Raw genomic sequence first — 20,673 nt, 5'->3', positions numbered from 1 at the left:
TAAATAGACATTTCTCCAAAGACAACATACAGATGGCCAACAGGCATATAAAAAGCTGCTCAACATCACTACCTATTAGAGAAATGCAAATCAAAACCACGATGAGGTACCACCTCACACCAGTCAAAATGGTTATCATCAAAAAGTCTACAAATAATAAATGCTGAAGGGGGTGTGCAGAAAAGGGAACCCTCCTACACTGGCTGCAGGAATGTAAATTCGTGCAGCCACTATGGAGAACAGTAGGGCGACTCCTTTAAAAACTAAAAATAGAGTTACTATATGATCCAGCAATTCCATTCCTGGGTATTTACCCAGAAAAAACAAAACCTCTAATTCAAAAAGATAATGCACCCCAATGTTCACAGCAGCACTATTTACAATAGCCAAGTCATGGAAGCAACCCAAGTGCCCATCAACAGACAACTGGCTTAAAAAGATGTGGTGTATTTATACAACGGAATATTACTCAGCCATTAAAAAAAAGACCAATAAAAAAATAATTTTTTTTTAAAAAGTGAAATGTTGCCATTTGTAGCAACCTGGATGGGCCTACAGGATAATATGCTTAGTGAAATAAGTCAGAGAAAGAAAAATACTACATCATATCACTTATATGTCAACTCTAAAAAATAATACAGGGCTTCCCAGGTGGTGCAGTGGTTGAGAGTCCGCCTGCCGATTCAGGGGACACGGGTTCGTGCCCCGGTCCGGGAAGATCCCACATGCCGCGGAGCGGCTGGGCCCGTGAGCCGTGGCCGCTGAGCCTGCGCGTCCGGAGCCTGTGCTCCGCAACGGGAGAGGCCACAACAGTGAGAGGCCCACGTACCGCAAAAATAATAATAATAATAATAATAATGATAATGATAATAATAATAATAATAATACAAATGAATTTATATACAAAAGAGAAAAAGACTCACATAGAAAACAAATGTATGGTTACTAAGGCGGGGGGACAAATTAGGGCTATGGAATTAACAGATACAAACTAATATACATAAACTAGATAAGCAACAAGGATTTACTGTATAGCACGGGGAATTATACTCACTTTCTTGTACTAGGTCACCGGGAAGGAAGATGGCGGCGCCCAAATCGCGGTGCACTTCCCGAGGTGGTTGTTTGGTACCACAGGCGGGTCAAGAGTCTTCCCCTGGTACTGCGTGAGGCCAACTCGGGCGCTCGGGGGTTGCTGGAGGTGCCGAAGGCTCCGGGTCTGTTCAAGGAGTTCTTCCCAGGGAGGGGCACGAAGACAGGGCTCCCAGAGCTCTTGGACGGTGGTATGGCCGGCAACTTTCCCCAGACCATCTACTGCACCTTCGACCCCATGACTCGCTTCCTTTGGGGTATCTGCTGGCACTGTCGGGCCTGTTTCACTTCCACCGACTGGGCCACAAAGCGAGCGCGTCGGTGGGAGATGCCACCGCGCGCCTGGGAGACCGGAGTGGCTGTACCTGGGCGCACAAGGCGCTGCACGCAAAGCACATGCAAAACAACGTGCGCGCCCTGCGTCGGGGGCTCTAGGCTGCTGATCACCGGCAGCTGCTCACTAACGGGCGGACGCGGGACAGCTGTGCGGTGCTGGACAGCTCGGCGTGGTATCAGAAGCAGCACCTGGTGGGCTTCCTAGCGGCAGCGGGCGGCCACTTCCGCGCGGGCACGCTGCTGAACCGGCCCAGCGTGCAGACTTGGCTGAAGACCCCGGTGGTGTGAGTTTGGCCGAGTTTTTATACCAGGTGAACCCCGGAACAAGCGTCCTGGATAATACATGCTGCAAAGCAAACGCCGTTTCAGACGGTCCTCGAGGGTATCGGATGATAACGGAAGGCGGAGTCAGTATAAATCACAGGCAAGTAACGGATCCTGAGAGTGTTTTAGTTGTTGGACAACATATTCTTAAGAATGGACTTTCGTTACTTAAAATAGGAAAAAGGGATTTCTACATTATAAAATGGCTTCAGCTATGATGAAAAATCCTTCTGGTGGTTCAAATTTATCCATCATTCATTCTCAAGACATACGAACGTATAATCTTCGCTTATGCAAATCAAACAACAGAGAATGGAGTATACTCGAGGCCTCACAGCGTGAGTGATTTCATTATTTATATAAGTTGGTTCTGTTTGTGTAATAGTGGGATATTTTATTTCCTGGTCCTTAAACATTAAGGGCTACCACAGAAAGGCATGATTTCTGGGGTTAATCTCTTTTCATAATTATTCTCCATGAAAAACTAAATGCTATCTTTCCTATCCTGTCCTTCTTGTTCTTTTGAAGACAAGGAAGAACAATGAAAAAGAGGTAGTATAAGAAATTGTAAGGGGGGGACTTCCCTGGCGGTCCAGTGGTTAAGGCTCCGTGCTTACCCTGCAGGGGACACGGGTTCCATCCCTGGTTGGGGAACTAAGATCCCACATGCCGTGCAGCATGGCCGAAAAAAAAAAAAGAAATTGTGGGTACTTTTATATCAGGTGAATATCTCACTGGATTTTTTTGTTGTTAAGGAAGCTAGTACAGTTCTTTAAAAAGGAGAAAAGTTAGAGGAAGCCATATTTGACATTAGAAATTACAGTAGAAATAGTTACCTTTGGAAAAAAAAAAGAACAAAAATCAGTACTTAACTTTACAGGAAGTTTCTAATTCAGTTTTCCAGTCCCTTGCCTGTGTTCCATAGAATTAAATTTACTCACAGCCTTGTTTATTTTTTTATTTTTATTTTTTACTTAGTAAAAAAGGTATCAATGTTTTATAAATTTATAAGCTTTTAGTTTTTAAAGTTTCAATTTCTGCCCTCAGGCAGATTGCAACTTGAGATGAACTGAAAAGTTAAGTAACCAACAAGATAAAACAGAGGATAATCATATGAGTATATCAAAAGATAAAAGGGATAAAGGAATTTCAGGTCAAATTTAAAGTATTTGGAATCAAGACTTAGTTAAATTAAGCTCTACATTCACTAGGCAATTTGATCCTCCAGAAATGTTTCTAAAATCTGAAAAATCAAGGTAATAGCACCCCTGTTTCCCCTGAGGATCAAGTGAAACACAAACACAAAATGGTTTACAATCAGATTTGTCCTAGAAAATCTTACAGGCAGCAAAGCATGGCTTTAGAGTTCAAATTCTAGCCATTTACTACCTGGGGATTACTTGGAGCAAGTCACTATCTTCATATGCAAAAATGGAGATGTAATAATGCTCGAGTCAATTAGGAAAAATCTAATAGGGAAAAAAAGTCATAAAACTTTCGTACAGTATAAGCTGTATTGCTATGTTCCAAAGTAGATTTAAATGTTAGAAAGCCATAGTTTATCCAAACCTTCATCTGGGAGTAAAGTTAGGAAGAATTCATTCATTGACAAACTTTAATGTCACTTCATAGCAGCAATTTTATTTACATAGTAAAAATGAACATACAGGTATCCATTATAAATGTCAGAGATCATCTCTACATTTCAAAACTTCACTCAGTTTGAGGGCCAACAAAAGAAGTTTTTCTCTTTCCATACCTGTCTTGCCTCTGTTTTTCTTTGTACAAGGTGTGTAGTACTAGCAAGTGCATTACTGTAGCAGGTCACATTTTCAACTTGAAATGTGATGTGCTGGGGAAAGGTGCATGACGAGGTGTTTTCCTCCTTACAAATTCAGAAAGCTAGAATAGAATGGTCATCATCTGACCTACCTGAAATAAGTAAGTCACGGATTGCTATGATTTCAAAATTGATGTCTAATGATGGCAGGGTAATTTTAAAGTGTGCTAACAAACATCTTGGAAGCATGTATTCTACGAAGATGGTACTACTAACAGATTCAAAGTAGTACCGTATCATATCAGACTGAATCTGGTTTTTTATGTTTGAGATGAGTTGCTGAGCCTATTGTTTCTTAGTAAATGGGTACCATTAGCTAAAGGTAATGGACATATCCATATTGTTCCTGCCAATAGTCCTTCATAAATGTCATGACTTTAAAAATTTTAGTATCTACAATATATAATTGATCTTCAAATTTATCATGTAGTTCATATCAAGAACCTGGAGAGTTTTAGTAAAATGTTTATGTTCTAAACCTCACTCCCAACCCCCTGAAAGCCTTTAGGAGTATGTGTGTGTGTCCAAATGTTTTTCTTTAAATAATAAAGCTCCACATTATTTTCATTTAAAAAATATCTTGTGATAACACGTAATGGAATATAATCTGCAAAAACAAACAAACAAACTGAATCATTATGCTGTACACCTGAAACTAACGCAATATTGTAAATCAACTATACTTCAATAAAAATGTTTTAAAAGACTAAATATCATGGTGATTATTATATCACCTCTGATGTGCCGGGCCATGGCCTCGGTACTTGGTACTCAGATTATTACTAATCATCATATCAAAACTTTGAGCTAGGGTTATTTACCCTGTTTTATAGATAAAGAGATTAAGGTTCAAAGCCTTTCCTGTTTATTTCCAGTGTCTCACAGTTAATAAATAGAAGACCCCAATTTTTTTTAATTGAAGTATAGTTGATTTACTTCAACTATAATGGTGTGCCAATCTCTGCTGTACAGCACAGTGACTCACTTTTACACGTATATACTTTTTTTTAATATTCTTTTCCATTATGGTTTATCCCAGGAGATTGGATATTGTTCCCTGTGCTATATGGTAGGACCTTGTTATATATCCATTCTAAATGTAATAGTTTGCATCTACCAACCCCAAACTCCCAGTCCATCCCTCTCCCTCCCTCCAGCTCCCCCTTGGCAACCAGAAGGCTGATCTCTGTGTCTGTGAGTCTGTTTCCGTTTTGTAGATAGGTTCATTTGTGCCATATTTTAGATTCCACAAATAAGTGATAACATATGGTGTTTGTCTTTCTCTTTCTGACTTACTTCACTTAGTAGGATAATCTCTAGTTGCATCCATGTTGCTGCAGATGGCATTATTTTGTTCTTTTTTATGGCTGAGTAATATTCCATTGTATATATGTACCACATCTTTATCCATTCATCTGTTGATGGACATTTAGGTTGTTTCCATGTTTTGGCTATTGTGAATAGTGCTGCTGTGAACATAGGGGTGCATGTATCTTTTTGAACTATAGTTTTGTCTGGGTATATGCCCAGGAATGGGATTGCCGGATCATATGGTAATTCTATTTTTAGTTTTCTGAGGAACCTCCGTACTGTTTTTCTTAGTAGCTGCACCAACTTACATTCCTACCAACAGTGCAAGAGGGTTCTCTTTTCTCCACACTCTCTCCAGCATTTGTTATTTGTAGACTTTTTAATGATGGCCATTCTGACCGATGTGAGGTGGTACCTCATTGTAGTTTTGATTTGCACTTCTCTAATAATTGGTGATGTTGAGCATCTTTTCATGTGCCTACTGGCCATCTGTGTGTCTTTGGAGAATGTCTATTAAGGAGAAGACCCAAATTTCAACACAGCTTAGTTGACCTCTGATGCCTAAGAAATTTATCAGTCCCCAGTGCCTACCTTGGAACCAATATCCAGTTGACTGCTTCAGAATCACCTGTAAAGCTCATCCCATGGGAATTCTGACTCAGTAGTGATAAATACTAGCAATCTATATATTTTAAAACCACCCTAGATGATTCAAATGCCCAGCCCAGTTTAAGATCTGCTACTATTACTAACAGAAAGAGAGCAAGCATCACAAAGGCAGTGCCAGGACATGCAGCAGCTCATGGAAGAACAGTTTCTTCCATCCTGCATCATTCTTGGCCGCAGACAGCAGCTTTGTGCAGAATCCAAAAGGATTTTATTACTACCCAGATGGCTCTAATTACTTTTTTCTTTCATTCACTTATACTTGTCCTGCTCTCAAGCTATTTCCTTAACATCAGGCATAATTTGCTTCTTCACAGGAGTTCAATTTTCATAGCTATTCTGAACAAAACACAGTTTATATAATAGATGACTTCTTGAATGAAATCTCTAATCACAAAACATTTCCCTTACCATTTACCTTCAGCCAAAAATCATAGCAAATGGTGGTGAAACAAAGGGAAGAAACACTTCAGTCTTTTGTCACGTTATTATTTTGATTCAACCATACAAAGACCTAAATGTTTCTCTACTCACAAAATGCATTCCACTATTATTGACAATGACAGACCAAAAGTAATACTCCAAGGGAGTGTTTGCCTTAAAATAATATCTTTTAATAATTTTATTTTAATATATTGTAATGTATTTTAATATATTTTAATAAAGGTATTTTATTTAAAAGTAGATGTTCATGGGCTTCCCTGGTGGCACAGTGGTTGAGAGTCCGCCTGCCGATGCAGGGGACACGGGTTCATGCCCCGGTCTGGGAAGATCCCACAACCGCGGAGCAGCTGGGCCCATGAGCCATGGCCGCTGAGCCTGCGCGTGCGGAGCCTGTGCTCCGCAACGGGAGAGGCCACAACGGTGAGAGGCCCGCGTACCGAAAAAAAAAAAAAAAAGTAGATGTTCATTTACTTTCCCTTTGCAAGCCACTGGAGGAATATAAAACCTACTTACATTGGTTAAGGATTTGCCGATATCCTTAACATCTAACTGTAGGATATTTCCAAGAATTGGGAGAGGAGTGGGGCCAGTCGGGAGCTGCCCTTTCCCAGAGCTCTGTTTCCAGAGTGAGAGGAGAAGCAGACAGGAGAGACAGAGCCCCAGGACCACAGCCGGATCCACTGGAACCTTCTCTTCTTACTCAGACAGCTGTGAACCTGAAATCTAAAGCTTTTGTAACAGTCCCTGCTAATTCAGCTTGTGCCTCTGACTCGTAAAGTGAACAAGCAGCTAGGTCTACTTTAATTTCTCTTTTGAAGGAACTTTAGCCTTGTGATAATTAAAATATGGTGTTCTTTGCTCTTGCCCTTTTTTTCAATGCCCCACCTGGGCATTCCAGTTTAAGAGGCCTGGGGTGGAGCCCAGGTACTGGTAATTTTTTTTAAACACTCCAGGTGGTTGACAACCAGTGAAGTAAATGATTTGATCAAAAAATTGCTCAACATTCTGGATTCTCAGATTAGTAACCAGTTAAGAATTTATGACTTTGAGGGCAGTCCTTGTATGTTAAAAAAAAAAAAAAGTTTATCCTTTGATGCTTTATCAAACACTAATATACTTTGTCCTTGAAAATGAAAACCTTTTGAAATATTTTAGTGTACCATACTAACATTATAGCTTCCCAAACATAAACCAGCTAACATAACTCATACATTTTGAAGGTCCAAACATGTATCAAGGAAATAGCTAAGTAAATTTACACATATTTTACCATTTAACTTTCCCCCTCCCCTCAGAAAAAACACTAGAAGGAGAAATTTTTAATTTTTATTTTTCAGATGGGGAAAGGGAAATTCAGAGAACAGGAGGTCTGGCCAGTGTCAAATAGCTAATAAATGACAAAACTGGGATTTGAAATGATATCCTCTAATGCCCATTGTGGTACACTGTGGCTTACACCACAGCTGCCTCACGAACAATTTTAGGAAAACAAAACCAAACCCCCAAAACATTAGTTTCTCTGAACGTACACCCCGTGAATGTCTACAGAATAACAAGTTTCACACTAAATAGATGTTCGTTACTTGACTGCAAGGATAAAAGGGTCGTGGGTTTTCAAGACATAAAAGATAGGGATTCTCCCCCTCCATCACTGCAGAGGTGACACTTGCTCAGGTAACTAAGGGAAAGGCTAATCTCAGGGGGCAGAGCTTGAGAAACCATGACTTCCCCCACCTCCCAGTCACCTCCAGATACACCTGCTTTGGTTGCTTTCTTTGTTCTGTCATTGTCAGAAATAATGGAATGAAGTATGCACAGCAAGGAAGGGAGATTTTGACAAAACAGAAGGTGTGGATTCAGTGGAAGATGGAAGGCAGAGACTTCACTGAACAGACTCATGGCCCAGAACCAATGCAACATGCAGACCTGAACAGGAAACAGCACTTAGTGGTCATGAGGATCTAAATGTCACTGGAATTATATACATTACTAGATCACTAAAAAAAAATTTGTAATTAAAATAAATAAATAAATAAAAAAGAAATTATGTTTCTATATTGTATTTTTTAGGTATGTTGACATACAACATTATATTAGTTTCCGGTATACAACATAATGATTTGGTATTTGTATATATTGCAAAATGATCCCCACAATAAGTCTAGTTAACATTCGTCCCCATACATAGTTACAGAATTTTTTTCCCCATAACGAAAACTTAAAGACTTACTCTCTTAGCAGCTTTCAGATATGCAATACAGTATTATTGTTATTTTTTAAAATAATTTCATTTATTTTTGGCTGCGTTGGGTCTTCGTTGCTGCGCGTGGGCTTTCTCTAGTTGCAGCGAGCGGGGGCTACTCTTCGTTGCGGTGCGCGGGCTTCTGAGTGCGGTGGCTTCTCTTGTTGCGGAGCACGGGCTCTAGGCGCACAGGCTTCAGTAGCTGTAGCGCACGGGCTTAGTTTCTCCGCGGCATGTATAGTTACCATGCTGTACAATACATCCCCATGACTTTTTTATTTTATAACTTAAGGTTTGTACCCTTTGACCACTTCACACATTTTGCCCTACCTGAGCCCCCACCTCTGGTAACCACCAAACTGTTCTCTGTATCTAGGAGCTTAGTTGTTTGGGGTTTTTTTTTGTTGTTTTCTTTTTTAGATTCCACATATAAATGAGATTATATGGCATTTGTCTTTCTCTGTCTGACTTATTTCACTTGGCGTAATACCCTCAGGGTCCATCCAAGTTGTTGCAAATGGCAAGATTTCATTCTTTTTTTATGGCCAAATAGTAATCTCTTGCATACATAGACCACATTTTCTTTATCCATTCATCCTTCAGTGGACATTTAGGTTGTTTCCATATCTTGGCTATTGTAAATAATGCTGCAGTGAACATGGGGTGCACCTGTTTTTTCAAGTTAGTGTGTTCATTTTCTTAAGATTAATACCCAGAAGTGTAATTGCTGCATTGTATGGTAGTTCTATTTTTACATTTTTGAGGAACCTCCATACTGTTTTCCATAGTGGCTGCACCAATTTACATTCCCACCAACAGTGCACAAGGGTTCCCTTTTCTTCACATCCTTATCAACACTTGTTATTGTTGACTTTCTGATAATAGCCATTCTAACAGGTGTGAAGTGAAACCTCATGGTTTTGACTTGCATTTCACTGTCGATTAGTGATGTAGAACATCTTTTCTTGTGTCCATTGGCTATCTGTATGTCTTCTTTAGCAAAATGTCTATTCAGATCCTCTGCCCATTTTTTAATCACATTGTTTGGTTTTTTTTGCTATTGAGTTGAATGTGTTCTTTATATTTTTTTGATTAACCACTTAACAGATATATAATTTGCAAATATTTTCTCCCATTCAGTAGGTTGCCTTTTCATTTTGTTGATAGTTTCCTTTGCTTTGCAGAAGCTTTTTAGTTTGATATAGTCCCACTTGTTTATTTTTGCTTTTGTTGCCTTTACTTTTGGAGTCAGATCCAAAACTTTATTGCCAAGACTAATGTCAAGGAACTTACCACCTATGTTTTCTTTTAGGAGTTTTATGGTTTCAGGTCTTAAATTAAAGCCTTTAATCCATCTTGAGTTAATTTTGTGTATGTTGTAAGATAGTGGTTCAGTTTCATTCGTTTGCATATGGCTGTCCAGTTTTCCAACACCATTTACTGAAGACACTGTTCTTTCCCCATCGTATATTTTTGGCTCCTTTGTTGTAATTAATTGACCATATAAGCATGGGTTTACTTCTAGGCTCTCTATTCTGTCCCATTGATCTACATATCTGTTTTGATTACTGTAGCTTTGTAATATAGTTTGAAATCAGGGAGTGTGATGCCTTTAGCTTTGTTCTTTCTCAGATTGCTTTGGCTATTTGGGGTCTTTTGTAATTCCATACAGATTTTAGGATTGTTCGTTCTATTTTTATGGAGAATGCCATTGGAATTGCGATGGGGATTGCATTGAATCTGTAGATTGCTTTGAGTAGTGTGAACATTTTAACAATATTAATTCTTCCAATCCATGAGCATGGGATATCCTTCCATTTATTTGTGTCTCCTTCATCAGTGTCTTACAGTTTTCAGTGTACAAGTCTTTTACCTCCTTGATTAAACTTATTCCTAGGTATTTTATTCTTTTTGATGCAATTGTCTGTATTGTCTTTTTATATCAGAGGCAAGTGGACATTAAATTTTTAATTATCACTTATAATAACAAAAAATCATGTACGTAATAAATCTAACACATTACATGAAAAAATTCTCTGGAGAAAATGATAACACTTTATTGAGAGGCATGACAGAAAATCTAAATAAGTATAGGGCTCTATACCAAGTCCACTGATTGGAAGAGCCAATATTGTGTAGATGCTAATTCTCTTCTAACTGATCAGTAGATTCAGTGCAATCTCAAAGCCCCAACAAGCTTTTTTTCCTTTTCGTAAAGGAAAGGAAATGTATGTGGGAAATGCAAATCCCAGTAATAGGAGGAGCAGGAGGGAAAAGGTGAAGGAGGATACAGTTGAGGGGAATGGAGAGGGGGTAGAACGAGAAAGCGGAGAAGGGGTTTTACTCTACCAGAAATCAAGACATATTATTAAACAAAGTAATGGGTGATAGATACAGTAATAGCGAGAACAGATGATGTGGATTCTGTAGAGCAGAGTGGTTAATGAACATGCCCCAAGGTACGTTATCTTTATCATTACTTAGACAAAGTTTGCAACAAGACAGATTGCTCCTAGGTAACCTTGTGAACTGCTCCTATGATTTCTGTCTCAGTCCATCATCATGAGAGTCCCCACTGCAGGGCCCTGTCCTGATCTAAGTCGCTCTTTTCTGGAATCAACTGGTACACCAGCACTTTACTATCCCAACACCTCAAATTAAGGCTGCTCAAGCCTATGCTGATGCTCTTAGCTTCATTCAACCTAAGTAATCTGATGAAGAGATCACAAAGTTATTCACAGAAAGAAAGGCTTTTTTGCTAAAAGTATTTCAATAAATGTCATAGAATTTCAGCCCTTGTGGGGAACTGCTTGTTTATTCCATAAAAAGGCCTTAGACCAATGTTATAAACTCCTTACTAGCCACAGAAATCTTGTTTTTAAATTTTTAACATCAGTAATTTTAGAAGGGGTATGTCCTCACCACTTTATATGAGGCCCCAATATTTCCAATTGTCTTCATTCATTTTCTTTACTCTCCTAGTTCCTGCCTTGATCACTAACCTAATCAGAGACACCCCTTGGTAGATGCCTGGCTCATTTATGTAGGATGGTAGAATGGAAAGGATTCAGTATAGGAATCCAACAGATCTTGGTTCTGAGTCTGGCTTCTGCCCTGTCATCTTTGGGAAGATTGCTTTCTTCTCTAGCCTTAGTTTCCTTATCAGTAAAATGAAGCCAGGAGACTTCTTGTTCTCCAGGGTCCCTGAACAGAGGAATATGTAACAACTCTGGTAGGAATTTTGGTACTCAGTAACAATATGATCAGGGTTTTAAACACTTTTTTTTTTTACTATCACTTTCAGTAAGAAACACATTGACATGACAAGAAAATGCGCACACACAGTCACACACAAATGAATTGAAAAAATAAAAAAATGAATGAATGAATAAATGAATACATAAGCACACTACTTGGTTCAAGTAGGTAAGTGCTGTTCTAGTTTTGTGGAGGTATAGATATATACACAAATTATTCCTAGACAATATGCATTAAAAGCCTTACATATATTTACAACTCCAGATTTAACAAAATTGGTTGAACAAATTAACACACACGCACTGCTAGGTAAATGGGTAAATGTTGTTAAAATGGGCAAATCATTCCTAGACAATATTTATCAAAAGCCTAGAAAATGTTCACACCTTCAGACTTACAGAAATGTATCCCAAGAAGCAAATCAGAGACTTACAAAGACCCATATAGGAGACAGTGCTATATATCCAACACTTATCCAATAATAGACAATTACTTTAAAATAATAATGATCGGGCTTCCCTGGTGGCGCAGTGGTTGAGAGTCTGCCTGCCGATGCAGGGGACATGGGTTCGTGCCCTGGTCCGGGAGGATCCCACATGCCGCGGAGCGGCTGGGCCCGTGAGCCATGGCCACTGGGCCTGCGCGTCCGGAGCCTGTGCTCCGCAACGGGAGAGGCCACAACAGTGAGAGACCCGCGCACCACACACACACACACACACACACAAAAATAATAATAATGATCCATGTATATTGTAAAATAATTTAGTATGTACTCAATAATATTCTTGGAAAATAATTATAGATATAAATTGTAAATCTTATATTCTTACTAGGAAAAACAATTTGCTAGGTTTTATATACAATGTGATCCTGAGAGTGTAAATATGTGTGTGCTTTTAATTGTGCACATAGAAAGAGATAAGGAACATGATTTCTGTGTTTTCCAAATTTTCTGAAATTGTTACTTTTATAATTAGAAAAAGAGAAGATTCTACTTTAAAACATAATGAAATAACTTAGAAATCTCCCTTGCTGTTACAGATACAGGAGTTAGTGAATTGTTGTTCTTTCCCTTTTTCAACAGGCAAAATAAAATAAGTAAAATGGAAATCTTAACCTTGTAAAATAGAAAGACTGAAATAGAACCGGGAAGGTCAGTTTTAATTGGGGAAATTATGCCACCTTGTGGTCTTTTCGTATATTGCCACGTATAACCATTTTTAGTACAAATTTCAGGGCTAAATTCTGAGATTGTCCGCCAGCTTGCACATTGAGAGATCCTCTTTCAATTTCATGGCACTAACTTGTGGCAAATAAGAGTTTGTTGATGGAATGAGATGGTTATAATCAATCAAAAACAAGTTTGTATTTACTAAGCCACTACTATCAATAACAGGAAATCTTTGAGTTAGCTAATCCCTAAATAAGTTCCTTCTCAACTGAAACATTGTAATTCTAAGTCTGCAGCGGAATTTTTATATTCTTTGGAGAGAAAGACTGGAGCCACCAAGAAAACTTTTTCCATTCATTGTCAAGTGAAAGATGAAAGGGCTCAGGGACACGTCAGAAGCCACACTGACCAGTGGAGCCATTCAGTGGCTGAGCTGGAGGCCTAAACACAGAGTTAACAGGTTATGCAAGCTCCAAGGCAATTTATTTTAAAGCAAGAAGAGCTGAGGACAGATTCACAGAGAAAAAAAGTAGAAAAAAAACCAGGAAGCAATTGATAACAGTAGAAATCTGGCAAAAGATGGCACCAACCTATATAATCTTTCCCTAAAATACATAATAAAAGCAGCTATTAGAGAATAGTTCTGCTGTTATTTGATAAGCTTTAATTTTTAAAGGAAAAAAAAGCATACTGGATTGGTCACTTGAACTCTGACAGGGAGGTGTCCCTAACAGATGGCCTTGTAACGATTTATTTTTTATTTTTATTTTTTTTGCAGTATGCGGGCCTCTCACTGTTGTGGCCTCTCCCATTGAGGAGCACAGGCTCCGGACGCGCAGGCTCAGCGGCCACGGCTCACGGGCCTAGCCGCTCCGCGGCATGTGGGATCTTCCCAAACTGGGGCACGAACCCGCATCCCCTGCATCGGCAGGCGGACTCTCAACCACTGCGCCACCAGGGAAGCCCCCTTGTAACGATTTATATTGAAAGATTTAGTGTAGGTAAAGGTCTTGGAACAGGGCCTGGCACGTGGTAGCACTATACACACGTGATAGCTGGCATTATCGTTAAATGGTCACTATAGCATTTTTTCTTTGTCTACAAGCTGGCTTCTGACAAAATTTTTCTGAAGTAGGATAACATGCAATTTGCTGGTTAAAACAAACAAACATTGCCCTTTAGATGATTATAACAGCATGTAACGCAAAACTCTGCTTCATATCTCCCTGACAAAGGGTTTAAGTATTTCCAAGCTGGCTGAAAATACACTGTGGGCAAGCAGATCTCCCTCTGCACATGCTCCCTTTTGCTTCCTGTGGTCAGTGCAGCCAGGATTCCCTGAAAGAAAGTTGGCTTTTTCCTTCTCTGACAGGCAGCACTGCAGGCGCCCATCCCAGGAGGCACAGCCCTCTCTGCAGAAGCAGACGGCGACAGGGAGGGGCAGAGTGATGGTGAGACGCCTCAGGGCCAGTCCTTGTGTCTTCACTCCCTTCCCGCCACGTCCCAGTCTGGCTTCACCCCTTTTCTACTCAGTCAGGAACAGTCTTGGCCGAAAATGTTCAGTATGTATCAAGCTAAAAAGACATGTTGAAAAGAACATACAGAGAACTTCCATTTGAAAGAAAACATGTAAACACATATATGTTCACATAGAAAAGTGTGGGAAGGAATTAGCCCCCAGGTTTTTAACAGTAGTCACTGGGTGGTGAAATCATAAGTGATTTTTCTTTTCCTTTTCTTTCTTTTCTTTCTTAAAAGTATCTGATGTTTTGACACTATCAACATAGAACATGTATTAGTTTAGAAAGAAGTGGGAAAAAAGTTATTTGGAAAGAATGGTTTGATTTTTTAAAGACTGGAGAGTTTCTGCACATGCATTTACCAGTCTTGTCTTAAATATTTTATTATTTGTCATCAGAAATCATCTTTATCAAGATTAATATTGTAACCATAATGCAAAGCATAAAGCCCAGCTATGCCTAGAAAAGGGAAAGTATAAACATATGGTTGGTCTAAATCAGAATGGGCATGAGAAAAGGTTTATTTTCAGGTACTTGAAACACCTTTGCTTTTGGAAATAGCCTTTAACATCTTGCTCATTTGGGGACACTGGGGCCTTCTGATAAGAGTTGAGTATACAGTATAGTCAGTTTTGATAAACACCAACACCTGAGTAAACCACACACTATCAAGATGTAGAATAATTCCATTCCCCTGGAAAGTTCCCTCACCCCCTTTCCAGGCAATCCCCATCCTCAGAAGCAACCACTGCTCTGGTTTCTAGCACAATACATTAGTTTTAGCTCTTCTAGAACTTCATAGAAGTAGACACTTTTGAATGATGAAATTGGCTCTTTGCAAACACCAGACTTTAAAGGATTGTAAGATTATCTTTACAGGCAATTGAAGAAAACCCTTTGGTTTCAGAAATCTACCTAGTTACTATGAGATTAGCTTAATAATTCAAACATCATATGCATTTATATACAGTATGGAATTCTACCTTTTTAGGAGAAATAAATTGTCACTGGGCAGTCTGGGTGTGATTTGTGTCTGTTTCTCTTTAAAGAAACACTTCAAATAAGGTCAGTTGTAAATTAACATTACTGGAAATTGAGCATTTTCCTTATAGGAAGAAAAGAATTATAATTAGAACTTACAAGGACTTCTCACAGGATTTAAGGGATTTTCTTATGTCCAAAAACCCTCTCTGAAGGTTTGCTTAATCTTTCTTCCATTTGCTCATTCTTGTGTTTATTCAGTAAATATTTATTGGACAGTTACTGCATACCAGGGTCTGGATTAGGAATTAAGGACATTTTTCAGGAAAAAAAAAAAAGTGGTCCTTGGGATATTATTCTCTAGTTAAGAATAAAATGCATATTCTCGGAGAGTTATAAGGTACTGAATAATGAGTGTCCTAAAAAAGGTAGAAGGATCTGTAGAAATCTGAAAGGGATGAAAATACCTTGTTGTGAGAATCAAGAAAAATTAATGGAATCAAGGAAAATTAATGGTATTTGAACTAAGCTTTGAAGACTGGGCAGAACTAAATATCACAAGGCTTCCAAAAACAATTTCAACTGTCTCCAACTGGTTTTGTATTTACTTGCGTTTGAGAGTAAGAAATAATTCTCAGTGGCGGTTTGCATAAAAGCCTTATCCGTCCCTGTACCCATACCTTTGCCATATAACTTTACAGTGCCCCCCAACTATGATTCTGGGCTTGCCCCAGTGACTCTCTTTGGCTGACGGGAAATTAGATGTGATGCAAGTAGAATGGGGGTAGTTAGGCAAAATTTATAGGGCATAGACAGTCAACCTCATTAAAGAATGGAACAGCTAAGCCAAACTTGAAAGCTTTTGGTGCAGCTGACCTTACATGTGCTCCAGGACAAAGGTGCTAGCAAAGGTCTCTCAAAAATTAACTACTTACTGGGCCACAAAGAATATCTTAATCGACCACCAAAAGCAACATTGTTATTCTAGCAACATTCACTGATCCCAGTGCAATGAAGTCAGAATTCATTTTTTAAAGTCTAACCAAAAAAAATCCACCCACCATTTGACAGTACTGTTCAAAATATTTTAAAACATCTTAAATAATTAAGATGTGAAAACATTCTAATTTAAATAATTAGAATCTTTTTCAAAGTAAAGATTCTAATTTTAATAATTATAGGTGTGAAAAGATTCTAAAAGTAAAATCCCAACTATTTGCAAGTAAATCTCATTAAATGCCCAGTATTTATCAATATACAAATTGTACAGCTTTGCATGTAATCACTGGATTACAAGCGCTTGAAAAGAAATAAATTCACTAACTATTCAACTTCAACAATCATAAAATAAGAATATCAAGATAAACCCAAAGAAATATGGTAGACAGAGCTGACGTGAATGGCTCCCCACCAACTATAAACACATATAAATGCTGCATAAAATATTACAAAAATACTTTTATACAAAATCAAAGGAAAGAAAGGCAAATATTCAGATGCCAGAACCCAAAAGATAAAGAGTGGAGTACAGAATTGACTCATAAGCCCAAGGACAGAACAGAATTATTGCCTCAAAATGGGGCATTAAGTTTTGAAGCAACTACATAAGACCTGGATGTTCACAAGACTGCTTCATTCTATTAAAAAAAAGATTAAAAGAATTCTATCCACCAATGTAGGAAAGTGAAGACATTCACTGTCAGTCCAGGCAGGACCTTGGGTATGGAGAAAAAGGTCACCCATGAGAAATCAAAACCAAGATCTGCACCACACAAGGGGTGAAGGCTATGTTTGTTTGTTTTTTTAATTTTTTAAATTGAAGTATAGTTGATTTACAATGTTGTGTTAATTTCTGCTGTACAGCAAAGTGATTCAGTTATACATATATATACATTCTGGTTTTTTATATTTTCCATTATGGTTTATCATAGGATACTGAATATAAATCTCTGTGCGACACAGTAGGACTTTGTTGTGTATCCATTCTGTATATATTAACTTACATCTGACCCCAACCTCCCACTTCATCCCTCCCCAACCCCCTTCCCCTTGGCAACCACAAGTCTGTTCTCTCTGAGTCTGTTTCTGTTTCATAGATAGGTTCATTTTACCATATTTTAGATGCCACATACATGATATCATATGATTTGTCTTTGGCTTACTTCTTTTGGTATAATCTCTAGGTCCACCCACGTTGCTGCAAATGGCATTTTGTTCTTTTTGACGACTGAGTAGTATTCCTGTGTGTGTGTGTGTGTGTGTGTGTGTGTGTATCTTCTTTATCCATTCATCTGTCCATGGACATTTAGGTATTGGCTATTATAAATAGTACTGCTATGAACATAGGGGTGCATTTATCTTTTCAAGTTATAGCTTTCACTGGATATATGTCCAGGAGTGGGATTGCAGGATCATATGGTAGTTCTATTTTTAGTTTTTTAAGGAACCTCCATACTGTTCTCCATAGTGGTTGTACCAATTTACATTCCCACCAACAGTGTAGGAGGGTTCCCTTTTCTCTACACCCTCTCCAGCATTTATTATTTGTAGACTTTTTGATGATTCTGACTGGAGGTGATACCTCATTGTAGTTTTGATTTGCATTTCTCTAATTAGCGATGTTGAGCACTTTTTCATGTGCTTGTTGGCCATCTGTGTCTTCTTTGGAGAAATGGCTATTCAGATCTTCTGCCCACTTTTTGATTGTGTTTTTTTGATAAATCAACTATACTTCAACAACAAAAAAAATCTTTTTAATGGGCTACATTTTGAAGTACTTACTGAATTAGGGTGATCCTCAGTGAGGTACTAATGAGCCATGTCAGAAATGTGGGTTCTATGTTAGGCTGGTTTCACTTCACTTTTTTGCATGGCAAAACTTGTATGCCTTGAAATATCTTCACTGTTCCCTCACATTTAAATAGATGTGATTCTAGGTTGGGATTTTTTTTCAACACATTGAAATTTTTAAGTCTTATTTTTACTGTTAAAATAACGTATCTGCTGTCCACCTGATCTTTGTTCCTTTGTGAGTGATCTGGTTTTAGAAGACTCTTTGCATTTGATGTTATTTTATCTATAATGAATCCGGGAGTATAGTTTTCCTTATCTTTTCTGTTTAGCGCTTGATAATCTAATCTGAGGTCTTTCATCTTTCTTTAATTCTAGGTAACAGTATTTCTTTATCCAGTGTGTTCACTGGATGATTCTAACTTTATTCCTGCTTCATGTTTCCAACACGCTCTCTTATGTAGTCAACAAAACAGATAAAGTACCCAAACTTGTGGAGACGATGAGAGGCTGACAGATTGGCAAGTGTGGCAAGTGTGGATACACCAAACTGAGTATAAGATTTCTTTATTGAGATGTTATATCTCAATAAAAAGTGAAAATGAAACTTGCCATGTTTCTATAACTGTGCTATTTTTATATTTCTTTAAATAACTTTTTAAAGCTAAGAAGAAATGAAATGTTCATCTGAGCACCTTAATTGTATAGGTGTTGGAGGTGGTGGTGAGTACTGAAAATGAAAAAGCAGGCACACATTATTTTATAAACATCCTGAAATACTTTAGAAAAGAGGAACAGCTCACACAATCCCCCCACTATCAAAAAGCTCTTCAGGTGGTGACATTTAAGCAAACAGTTAATGATATAGAGGAATCTAAAAAGTAGTTAAGACTCAGGAAGAAATAAAAAAGACCCAGAGATGGGACTTGGGGGCTGATCTGTAGATTGATCTGACTGGAAGAGATAGATTTGTGAAAGGGAGATCAGGAAAAATTATGGGCAAATTAACTTATCCTTTAGGGCTGCGTTTCTCCACTGGAACCTGTGGACATAGCTCAGGAATTTGAGTTTTAAATGTGTATTCATTTCAATCAGATCTAAACAAAATGTATAACAAGTACACTATAGATCACATGAATGACCAACTACTATACGATCAAGTACAGCTACCTGTGAGTGTTCATACTTTCCAATTATATTGGTACCAAGTAACACCTAAGAGAGACAGTATTTTTATTGCATCTGGCTGCCATTTGCTTGGTGCTGTTGTCAAACTCATGTCCTAGATATGCACCATAGGACTACATTACAACGTTGTATTTTAAGCTGTTTGCCACCTCTAAGCCAGAAATAAAAATGTAAAAATTGGGCTTCCCTGGTGGCGCAGTGGTTGAGAGTCCGCCTGTCGATGCAGGGGACACGGGTCCGTGCCCCGGTCCGGGAAGATCCCACATGCCGCGGAGCGGCTGGGCCCGTGAGCCATGGCTGCTGGGCCTCCGCGTCCAGAGCCTGTGCTCCACAACGGGAGAGGCCACAACAGTGAGAGGCCCGCGTACCACACACACAAAAAATAAATAAAATTTTAAAAAATGTAAAAATTTGTTTTTATAATTCACTTTAAAAGTCATTTCAACTTTTAATCAAACCTGTTTAGAGTTAAAATCATTACCTAAGTTAGAGATGTAAAATGTATATAATGGAAAGATAAGCTTCACTAGATTTCGACAAGTTACCTCTTCTCTGAATGTAGCAATGGTTGTAAACCAAGTGATAACAATAAGTGATTCCAAAGAAATAAAGACCAAAAGATATCTTTAATTTTACTCATAAATATGATTCCTTAGGCTTGATTTTTATAACCATAATCAATGATAAAGTATTAATACATAGTATGTTATTTGTGAAGATGTACTGAATACAGCAAATAGAATCATAAAAACTTAAGAAGCATTAACTTAAAAAACTCAAAACCAAAACAGTCTTATGAAGTAAGAGTATAGAATTTAAAACCAGAAACACTTATTTAATGTTTTGAATATAAACATTAGTGCACTTCAGGCTTTTCATAAAGTATTACTTCAAAGTTCTAAGACTAAAAAATCAAATACAATTGCTAAGACATCAGTGAAAGATTCCATCAAACATACTTGCCTGGAAATGTTCAAGTACCACTTTCACTATACCTCTCAGTACATTCAGGAACTGCCTTGTAATACAGAAGAATGACTCACCGAACAGTAAAGCTAATGAAGTATTTTTCTTGGCAATTTGACAAAGTGAGGGAAGACAAACCCTGGTCTGAGAATACCTTTTTATACAGATGAATCAGGGATCATTTGTTTCAATATCATGGAGTGAATACATCTGTTCCTCTTGCCCCTTAAACTAAAATCTGGAAACTACAGTAACAATAAAAGGATGAAAGAGTCATTAAACTCCCAGAAAACACAGGAGATGACAACACAAGATTTCAGAAGTTGAAAAATAACCGCATGGGTGGTAACAGTCTCAAGAGGCTGGAGAACAAGTTCAAACAGTTCAGATTTGGGATCGTTTATCAGGCAACCAAGTAAAAATATCAAGTAGGCAGTTGGAAGTGAGTTCAGGAGAAAGATTCTGGCTGGAGATATAAACCTGAGTCATCACCACATAGTTGGCATTTAATTTAATACATAGTTGGCATTTAAAGCAACAAGAC

The 20,673-nt window shown here is 38.2% G+C and overlaps 1 protein-coding gene across 1 annotated transcript in view; it reads right to left on the bottom strand.

The window, feature by feature from the left end:
• LOC307058416 (cytochrome P450 2C18-like) overlaps positions 1 to 14,775 on the bottom strand; it is a gene marked incomplete at both ends in the record, with an annotated part of 56,118 nt that extends 41,343 nt beyond the window's left edge. The window contains 2 exon segments of the mRNA XM_079711865.1: positions 6,527 to 6,708; positions 14,739 to 14,775. Of these exon segments, the coding sequence (XP_079567991.1) occupies positions 6,527 to 6,708; positions 14,739 to 14,775 (219 nt within the window).
• Positions 14,776 to 20,673: the final 5,898 nt, after the last annotated feature.

The sequence above is a fragment of the Hyperoodon ampullatus genome (genome assembly GCF_949752795.1).
Source record: "Hyperoodon ampullatus genome assembly, chromosome: 1".
Classification (NCBI taxonomy): domain Eukaryota; kingdom Metazoa; phylum Chordata; class Mammalia; order Artiodactyla; family Ziphiidae; genus Hyperoodon; species Hyperoodon ampullatus.
Note: the sequence above shows the minus strand (reverse complement) of the source record. Positions and strands in the feature narration are given on the sequence as shown.